Source organism: Embiotoca jacksoni, unplaced genomic scaffold, assembly GCF_022577435.1.
Source record: "Embiotoca jacksoni isolate LCO1_2020_lvr unplaced genomic scaffold, fEmbJac1.0.p SCAF_4, whole genome shotgun sequence".
Classification (NCBI taxonomy): domain Eukaryota; kingdom Metazoa; phylum Chordata; class Actinopteri; family Embiotocidae; genus Embiotoca; species Embiotoca jacksoni.
Window position 1 is genome coordinate 4,217,019 of NW_027185392.1, and position 10,703 is coordinate 4,227,721.

Sequence of the window (10,703 nt, forward strand, 5' to 3'; positions counted from 1 at the left end):
TATGGCTCAGGAGTGCTGCAGTGAAACCAACAGGCTGTCAAGAGAGGTGTTCTCTTTACTTCCAGATGTGCGTGTGTTTAGACAAAGAATATAAACTCACAGACACATACAAAGTGAATTATATATACAGTAATATTGCCAACTGTATATATAAAAAAAAAAAAAGCAGCAGAGCACGCTGACTTCTCCGACCACAGATCAGAAACCAGCAACCTTCTAATTCAACCACCTGTTGAAAGAAATATGTCACAATAGTTGATGTCTTCAATCAGATGAAAATCTTTAATACAGACATGACATAAAAGAATAAATAGCAGTCTTTAATAACTAAATAACTGTGTATAGTGAGCGGGGAGTGTTTGTGAAATGTGGTTGAAACCTGGTACAACTGAAAAAACACCCCCCATTCATTTATGGTGGGACTGTACACCTGCTAATAGCTGCTGGGCAGTAAAAGTTCAGTTAGCAGGAGGCAGGTAAATAAACCAGGGCGAGGAGGACAGAAAGGAGCTCTCTGTAGTATTCACTGTGTCTTCACTACATCTCTGAAAAACAGATGGTGTTTTGTTTTTTTTCATTAGCATGTAAAGATTGTGCAGTTCTCTTGTTTGTTCACCTTTTTTAAAAATTTTTTTTTTTTTACACAAATTACTGTGTTACTGATTCAGCGTTTTCCTCTTTCCTTTTACATTTGGACGTTTTTTGCTGTCAAACTAATGCATTCATGACACTCGTAAATTGAGTAGCACATTCGTAAGAGTTCTACCTGATAAAATTTCCCATTTGCCCACCTAAATCTTTTGTGAACACATTTTAATGGAGAGTAATACACCTATTGTTTTGCACTTCATGTCATCAGCAGCCTTCCTCGGGGCCTATGACTGACGATTTTACGCTTTGAAAAGCAGCAACATATCCCTTCTCCACTTTGAATAATTTTGCATTTTTGATGGGTGTAGCAGCAAGTTTAGTAATTATTACCTTGTAGCTTGTTGGCTTCCTCTTGTTTGAAAGCACTGAGAGATTAATTGAAGCAGCTACTGATTTTTAATTGGTCTATAACTCAATTCCCACGTGTGTATCATGTGTAGTGACATTTCTTTAAATACCACTGCTGACGTTAAAATAAGAAGCAGCCACTTCATGAAAATAATTTAACACTTTTAGTAGGAGGCGAAAATGTTCCTAAAATAAATTTTTAAAAAGGACTGAAGAAATGAATGTGTGACATTTGTATTTTTTCGACCGACAGTGTAAACGAGACATTTTGCTTTGCTAAAACAAAGACTACAGACACGGACGTGGATTGAATAACTTTTTCCAGGCTCAAATGAAAATGAAATCTACAAAACCTCTGACTCAATCTTCAGAATTGTAATATTAATTCATGTAACACACACAGCGGCAACATACTGTGTACTATACAGCAATGTATCGATGGCAGGTTATGGATGTATATTGAAAGTATTGCCTGAGGATGTTTCACATCTGAGGCTCTCAACTCCTGAAGCTCTTATGTGTTTAATTTTTACAAGCTGGACAGGAACAGATCTGAAACACGGTGTCTGCGCAACTTGATATCAGCTGCTCCCGGTTTCAACAGTGTCTTAACTCGTAGTCAAACTGCAATAAATACATTCTATAAATACAGCAGGCAATATGTATGCTTGTATACCAAGCTGTATAAGAGCAGCATGGTCATTTGGAGCAAAAGTAAACACGTTCTAGAAAATCCTGAAAGCATCACACTATGTTTTAATCAGTTTTCGGTAGTTCTCTCAAAAGCTCAGGCAGCTCTCTCTCGTCTCATCACCAGTCAATGCTTTTTCTCACATGTCCCAACAGCTTAATGAGCCACAGGTTGGCCCCCAAGTCTGTCAGGTACTGCATTTCTGGGGTTAACATCTTTCGGCACAACTCCTGGTAGGGTTTGTCTATGTTTTTTTTCAGGTTGTATCCCACGATGGACTTCTCTCCAATGGGCTGCCACGGCTGCATGGCTGCCTCATGAATGCTTGCAGCGTCGACAGAGTGACCTCCTTCAATACAGATCTCCACCATCTCTGCATTCCTCCTCCTGAGCTCTGCCACCTCCATGGCCATACGCTTTCTTCCATATGCCTCCACCTTCTCCCAGAAGGTCGAGTTAAAAAGTTTGTAAAGCTTGCAGTCAATGGCATTCCACTCCAGGGCCTTCGTCCTCAGCTCCAGGGTCATTTTTGATACAGTGGATTCCTTACGGGAGTTGAGCTTGAAGAAGAGGAGTTCGTCCATCTCCCAGCAGAGTGTGTCCTTAAGGAGGATGAGTGACTCCTCAAAGTGCTCCGTTAGCATGACCAAATGAAAACGCTCAGCAATGAGCCTGATGCTCTCCTCCACACGTGGATCATCTGGATCGAGCGTGTTGTCCCCCCCAAGGTCAAAAAACATCATGTTCTTTAGGTAGAAGGAGTTAATTCCATCTGGGCTGAAGTAGCGGTCAGGATCTCGCAGGAACTCGGACAGCTTGTCTTCACCCGCTATCCCCCAGGTCAGAGGGACAATATGTCTGAAATAATGGAAGGAGGACTCAAAGAGCTCTGCTGGGTCTCGCAGGATTGTGACGTAGACTGTGTCTCCAGGCAGCACTTTTGCCACCTCTGGTGCGTTAAAACGCATGTGGTTACACATGATGTTAAAACACATCCCAGATTTGTAGCCATTGACATGTGTTCGATAGAAAAGTGAGGGGTAGTGGAAGTCGTTTCGGCCTTTGGGGAAGGCAAATTGGAGTTTATACTTCTCTCCAAAGCGGAACAGGATGTTGAGGAAGGTGCTGCTTGCAGTTTTATGGGTCTTCATAAACATGAGGTCTACTTTAGGAGCACAGATCTCACTGTCTTGCTGTGAGCTGTTTGTGTTTGGCTGGCTGCTCTGTAGGCTCGATCGGGGAGCACAGGAGAGAGGCACTGGGAACCTGGAAGAAGTCAGCGTGGGGAAAGTGTCACCATAATTTATCATAGCAAATGTCCTGTGATAAGTACTGTTATGTACTTGTGTTTGACAGATATAGAGAGCAAATGTCTTCTAAGAATTCAGAGTTTACAGAGATTTTTTACAAGTGTATTCTTTTGAATGTTGAAAGTCTCCAGCCATGTAAGACAAGCACATTTTGTAAAGTTAATGAAATCATTAATTGCATATCCCTGCAGTGTACGGAGGTTTATAGTGATTAGTTACTAATAAAATGACATTACAGTCATTATAATCGTGTGACTTAAAACAGTGTTTGTCAGCCCGGGTCTCAGGGCCGTAATTAACTGCCGAAGTCATGAAATTCAAATTGAACTTAACTAGATGCTTTAAATTCTATAGCAAATAATACCCACAGGGACCGCATTTATTGTCAACCAAGTAAACACCTATTATTGACTCAATTATCTGGCAGCTACTAAAGAAACCAATAATGAGCACAGGTACTTTAAGGTGAACTTCTCATTTCTGGGAGCCAGAAGTCTGTTGCACTTTGAGGAAGAAGCATACAGTTATTATCATCTGTCGATAAGGACTCACTATGTTTAACTAAGCTGTACAGTGCTAAAGCTATAAGATAAGGTCTATAAGTTATAGAAAAAAAAGGTCAAAAGTTTGGAAAACACGAGAAGATTAACAAAAATAAATTATAAGGCAATTTGCATAATGTATTTTTTCTTTTTAATCTCTGCAGCTGCTTTATCTGCAGATTGGACAATTTTAAAGGTAATGCAATATTTACTGGTGCCTTATCTTCCCAATAATTGCCCAGTCATTATCATTTTCTCTAAAAGTGAAACTTGACGCCATCTTACTCTGGTGGATTGAAGCTGATCTGTAGTGTTGAAAGGCAGTAAAGCAGGAACACAGTGATGAGAACAGAACCCACAGCGACATGTTTCGCCCAACGCTGCCACCAGGCCCACTTTTTCTTTTGAAACATGGTCACAGGAAACTGAAAAAGATCACTTCACGAAAAGAGGAAGAATGAAAAGACAGAGGGAAGGACAAACGTGGTCTGCGTCACACTTCCCTTCACGCATTAATCTTTTTCATTTGATTATGGCAAACATTTTCCATTACTGCAAAAATGAAGCTTTATCTTCCTGATGGTCAATATCTACAGCAGACTAAAAAAATAAAAAATAAAAATCACTTGTTTTAACTTATCAAAATCAATTAAACATAAATCCAGCAGATTGGGGATTTGCTGCAGGTTAGCATAAAAAAAAAATATCTAAAATGAGGTCCAACCCCCAGAATGCTTTGACTGACAAGAGTAGAACTACAAAGACAAAACACTACAGTTTTTTGTTTATTCCAAATTATAAAAACAAAATGTCTGTATTACTAGTCCTATTTTTTTTTTATTACAACAGCCAATGAAAATAATAATGAACAAGAATCATTGGAGCAGCGTTGTAAATCTATTGCCGTTATTTCTTTAATCAAGTCATAAAGATCTTTTGAACTAGAAACCAGGCAGCAAGGACTCCATAACTTCGTCCCTTAGAACAAAATAGGGTTTAGTCTATTTTGTTTTCTTATGACTTTATTTAAGAACATAAAAATGTAAAACATAGATTTGCATGAAAAAAGTTTACAAAAAAAATCTTTGATATGCCCTGAAAATATAAAGGCACAAATTACAGTCAAAGCATTAAATTTGCCAGGGAAAAATATAAACTCACCATTCATGTAGCCCTCTCAATTAATTTCTTCCTTTATGGCTGTGTTTACTTCATGTTTGCATTGATCTGAAGCCAGACTTTGTCATCCCCTATGCAAGCAAATCAATATGGACATAAAAACTTGCCCAGCTATATCAGACTCCGAGTCACAGGTGTGACTGACTGAATCAAACAAAAGAAATTCATGAAGCATGCTCGAAGTTGTTATACATTAACTTCAACTCAACTTCAAGTCCCTTTTCGGTACATGAGTGAAAAGAATGGTTTCACCTCCATAAACACACTGGAACAACAAAGCTGTAAAAGGGAGGAGACTAATGCTTTGACAGATAAGCAGAGATAACCGAGGCACACTTACAACGTATAAATGACAACCCAGTAATATAACACATGCTTTTTCTATGTGAACTGAAAACAACGATTAAACCTCACTTTGCAAAAGTAAAGAAGCAAAATTCAGCTTTCACTTTCACCTGTGTTATATAGCATAGATTAGATTACTACTGCATGTTTGACGTTTCGGTTATAAATGTTCACCAGAGAATTCAGGGCAAAACAACCGCAAGGACACTTGGTGGTTTTAATGTTGTGGCTGATCCATCCTTGCTCTCTTCAAAGCCACCGGAATCCTTTGACTAAAACATACATTTTACCTGAGTTAGTTGGTTTCTGTTACTGTGTGACTTTTGTGTTAGTTCTGATCCAGACAAATCTATTAAAAACCCATCAAAGCCACACAGTGACACAGACACAAACAAAACTAACTCATCAAGAAAGCAGAGGACTAGAAACTCCCAAATTCTGCAAGGTAACATTTCTGTCTTTGCCAAAGATAACTCTTTGAAGAGATTGGCTTCAGTTCTCTGGGGTAAAGGAATGTCTGACAGCAAGGTAAAGGTTAGGTTAGGTTAGGTAGTTACTTTATTAATGATATTGAATCTTTTAGGCGTGACTGAGCTGCCTGCTTATTCAAACTGAGGACATGCCGTCCTCCGTCTACTCCTGGTAATACACTACACAGTTCCTTAAGACAACCGCACTTCCAACACACCAAACTATCCCTTTAAAATCCAGTAGATGGTAGTAAAGTTCAAAGTTACAAAGAAAAATGACTTCACATCACAGTCCACATTCCTGGGTACCAATAATCCTCTGAGGCAGAGCACAGATCTACAGAGCAAAAAAAAACCCAACAACCAACCCCCCCCCCCCCCCAATTTATGAAGAGTTACTTTGATTAATAGAAAGGTTGAAGACAGAATATGTAGCAAAATGAGGGTCTGGTGCAATAGATCCTAAATCTCCTCCAAATGCAGCAAAGTCATGTCGCTTTCCCCTTTCCCCTAATTTAGAGAACACAACTGGATATTTCACTATATTTAAACCCCATTACCATAATGAAAAGTGGGACAGGGGAAATTTGTTTGAATGACAGCGTGAGCACTAGTTTGGTAACCTCAAAGCCCCGCTGTACCACCACTGCTGCTCATTAGTCAACTGTAAATGAATGAAGTGTTCCACACTTGTGGATCTGTACGCAGCTCTCTTTTTTTTTAATCTCAACAACATAATTAAGAATTTTGTAAACTAATCTGTAGCGTACAGGCTCAACTATTCTTTATCTTTTAAAGATCACAAAGACTGTGATGATGCTCCAGGTCATTAAATCAAAATCAGTTATATTGGATGTAAAACTCTAAAGAGAAGAAAATCAGTGGTAAAAAAAAAAACATTAATTTGTGAAATTCTTTGGCTGGAGAAACCATCACTACAGATGATACCATCACCAAAATACATAAATGTATCATGTTTGATTCTTACACTGTTGTCAGTGAACCGATTTCAGGAGACAGCATGTTTTAGTTTTTCATCGTCTGTTTTTGTGTGTCGGCCATGTGATGGACTGGAGGTCTGTCCATGGTGTACCCTGCCTTCACCCAAAGCTCCAGCCCCCCCTCCCCCCGTGACCCTGTTCAGGAGACAGCAGGTATGGATAATGGATGGATGGATAGTTTTTCATCTGATGGATGCACTAAATTTCGTATACATAGTGATCAGTCAGTCACATACACAAACCTGACAAGTTTACTAAATATGAATATTGTTACACTAAGTTTGTCCCAACATGGACGGTCGCTTCTTTGTAATTTAGATATTGTGAGCAAATTTTCAGTATTCAGTAAGTAACTGCATTAACATTTGGAGAAAGTATTAGTAATTAATGTCTGTTTGCTGCAGTGGTTTAATTGACTTCTTTTCATTTCAAAAATCAACACAAGGTGTAAAGGGAAAACATATGCATGCAACTGCGGCTGACCTCTACTATACTGTACCACAGCCATCTCTTGCACAGTAAGCATTAAATTTCCATCAAATATCCCCCAACAGCTTGTGCTGCAAAAGCTGTGGTTTATGGACAAACAACTGCCCTGAGAGTCCAGCAGGCCAATGTTTACCTCGGTATTACCTGTTCTCTGGTGGCCTATAGACCAACAGCAGTAAGCACTAAGCAGAGCGCTGAAGAAAGCTTAGGTGGAGCTATGAGGAATAACACGGTGTTTGATTTCGATGCGTATAAGACATTCGAAGCACTGCATTGGGAGACTTACTGCATATTGTCAGCACTGAGATGCATGATTTAATATCACAGCTAATGGTAAAAGGTGCACATGATTCCTTACGTGGTAGCAGCCAGAGTGCCAAATACGTAGGGGTTTTCAGACCCCCAATTGAGAGGTATTTCAGCGGACTCTCATTTACATTTACCTGTGCGACAAGGTTTGCCGTTGTATAGCTTTTAGCGTTTTTAAAATAACACAGTAGAAGTATGTTGTATTCAAAGCATTGACGGCATTTGAAAGAAATTTACAGTATTTTAAAAATAGGGTGTAATTAATTGTCTCTCTGCACTAGTTACTAGTTCAACAGAAATACTACTAAATTTGTAAGATGCTATCCACCAAAATGAAATTTGAAGTTACAATGTCAAATAAAAAAAACAAAACGCACACTTGATTTCACTGCCATAGAGTTTCGGGGTAGATTGGTAGATAGTCAGTGAACAGGCCTTACATAAAAAAAAAAGTGCTTCAGCTACCTGCTTGGATAAAATACTGACTCTGCTCCGGGTCCCAGACCAGTTATAGAGCACCCTTTAATGAGCACAACGCCCAATGAAAACTAAGCTTAAAGGGTTTGAAGTTGTGACCTGCTGCCACATCGTTGGACACAAAAACAAACAGAAGAATGGAAGCTGTGCGACATTTGGCTTAATATTAAAAGCGGACAGCTGGGATGATTTTTCTAAAGGGGTTGCTGCTTTTTGAGAAGGAAGAAGGGGTACATCTGCCGGAAGAATGGATAACTGGAGATGTTTGTGTGACAGATGCTATAGTCAGCTACAAAAAAAAAAATAAAAAAAATCCATACGCACAAAATATGTTTTGTTTAATAGAGAGCAGTGGAATGGGTCATTCTGCTGCAAGGCAAAAAGATACCCATCCAAATCAAGAGCAACATGACAGCATATCTTCTGCTTTGTGGATTTAAATTGGCCACCGACTGGGGAGTTTGGTCCCCTGCCTTATTTTGACCACTTGGATTTAAGCTGGCTATTGCTTTTTAAACCCCATGGGCACTTGGACAGTAAGTAGCCCAGTCAACTAAACCAAGACCTCCATGGTCCAAACTTTCTAAAGTGAAGACGTTGTGTATTTGCTGTAAAAAGTATTGGTTTTCATCGGATCTTGGTCTGTCCGGCAGCTGGCCCTAATAGCCAACAAATTATGACGCAAACAGAAAACCTAAGAAAAGAAAGTATGCAGAAACACTAAATTGCCATAGATTTATGATATAATTCAAAATGCAACAGATATGCCTTTTGTTCTAAAACCAAAAATGTAGCAAACAACAACTCAAATTTGTCCAATGTGGAAAAATAAGGTAAATAATCAATACATTTAATCTCCATGGATCTCCTACTCTGGATATTAAATAATAATAATAATTTTAAAAAAAGGTGACCTCATTTACAAAGTAAAAGTCCTTAATTTATCTTGGGGGACGTTTTTTTCCCCCCTCAGTACTTCAACAGATTTTATATCACGAAACAAAAAAGTGGAAGACCAATACAATGTGTAAAAGTTCTTGTACAGTTACTTGAAGTGGCTGATGTATGACTAATCTGTTTTGGAAGCACCGCCCACGGCACCAGGACCCCCCCCCGATTGTCACAGGATATTTCGCACACTGATAGCAGCATTGCGGCAGATTCCACTGGGTGCTGCAGGGAGGGAATGAGACGATAACAGATGGAGGAGGGGTGATAAACTCATATTTGGATGAATGCTGAATATCCAACCCCACTAGGCAACAGAAAATGAAAACGAGTCTCCTACGTGCTAACCAAACACCAACTTTGCATATGAATACTAAGGATATGAGAAATCAGAACCATGGCTTTAATAATAACTACATCCGCATGGAGATGCGCGTCCCATACAGTGAGGACTGTGTGTGTGTGTGTGTGTGTGTGTGTGTGGGAGCGTGAACATTATGGACTATATGTACGATCTTCTCGCCTCCGCTTCTGTTTTCTCATTAGGCAAATGTAGAGGAACAATAATGACATTTTTAAAATGTGTATTTTTTTTTTTTTTGGGGGGGGGGGGGGGGTACTGCTCAGTATTTACTTGCCCTATCGGTTCTCTATGAAATGGGTGTTCGGCATCGGAGGAGGGAGAGAAACAAACAGCCTCTCTTTGGTTGAAGGCGCAGCAGTCGTGATGACAGAACGTGGGCCAATGTTTACTCATCTTGGGAATAAAAGACTCCTCTGACTTTGCAGAGGATTTAGAAGTTAGACAAGCATGTCCAAACACACACACGCATCAGTACAGAGACATAAAGCCTTCTGACTGAATTGCTCCTCTTCCCTGTCTCTCTTTCTGCCACTTTCTCCTTAATTAGTTCGCCTCACTTGTTCTTCCCATCCCTTTCTGCTGGTTTTTCCTCCATTCTCTTGCTGCTTGCCCTGCTTTCAAAGCGATACTTTACTTTGGAACAAATGAGATTTCACAGTTTCAGCTGTGGAAATTTGATTACTCAAGTGACTGAGACAAGAGGAAGTTGTATTTTTCATTTGATGCTGGAAAGCAACTTGTCTCCAAACACTTTGATGTAAGCTTTGATTATGGCAAGAACCAGCCACTGTCGCTTTGTTTTGGATGCTGTGAATCATTGAACACTGAGATTTATATCTGACTGTAAAACTCTTCCTGTATTTATCTTGTGTGTTGAGAGTGACTGGGCTGCTGTGTCCACACAGACACTTCATCGGTACGTTATTATCTTTACGTCTCTTCAGGGTGTTCTTTCAAATCTCTTTCCCATTTTATCTCCCTCAATCCAACGGTGGAAACTACAGCAATGGATTCAGGACTTTTTTTTTTTTTAATCTGTATCTGAGGTCGGAACTGATGTGGACAAAGGTGCCTTTAGGGTCTAAAACTGCTGCAGAATGATTGAAACTGATGTTTGTGAGTTTAAAATGTTGAAAAAAAGTGTCCTCTAGGTGATTCTATCAGTTAATACAAAATACATTTTGTATTAGATTTAAGTCCTGACCCTGCAAACCTGCTGGTTTTAACTTGGTGAACGTTGAACTAAAAAGCATTATATCATTTTTTAAAATCTCCTTTCTGATGTTTTTGATTTGGTACATTATTTTCTGTTCTGTCTCTTTTTTACTCCCTAGGTTCACAAAGAAAAATAGTCTACACTTTTTGTGGTCTAATTTTATGATGAACTATAAGAGGGATTTAATTGGAAAATCAAATGATCTAAACTTAATCAGAATAAAATGCCACCTGCAAATCTTGTTGATCAGAGTAAACTAATTCAGACAGAAATGTTATTCCACTTGAAAACACTGTTTTGAAAGTTTTCCTTTGAATGAAAAAAGATAAATGATCTAATTGAAGTTTGCACTTTCTGGACATC

At 39.1% G+C, this 10,703-nt stretch overlaps 1 protein-coding gene across 1 annotated transcript; it reads right to left on the reverse strand.

Annotated features, from left to right (window-relative positions):
• Positions 1 to 1,809: 1,809 nt before the first annotated feature.
• Positions 1,810 to 3,955, reverse strand: LOC138208670 (galactosylceramide sulfotransferase-like). Its single transcript, XM_069166737.1, has 2 exons — positions 3,828 to 3,955; positions 1,810 to 2,956 (listed from the first exon to the last, which is right to left on the reverse strand). Exons 1-2 carry the CDS (start codon positions 3,953 to 3,955, stop codon positions 1,810 to 1,812), a joined length of 1,275 nt encoding a protein of 424 aa, XP_069022838.1.
• Between the last annotated feature and the right edge of the window lie 6,748 nt (positions 3,956 to 10,703).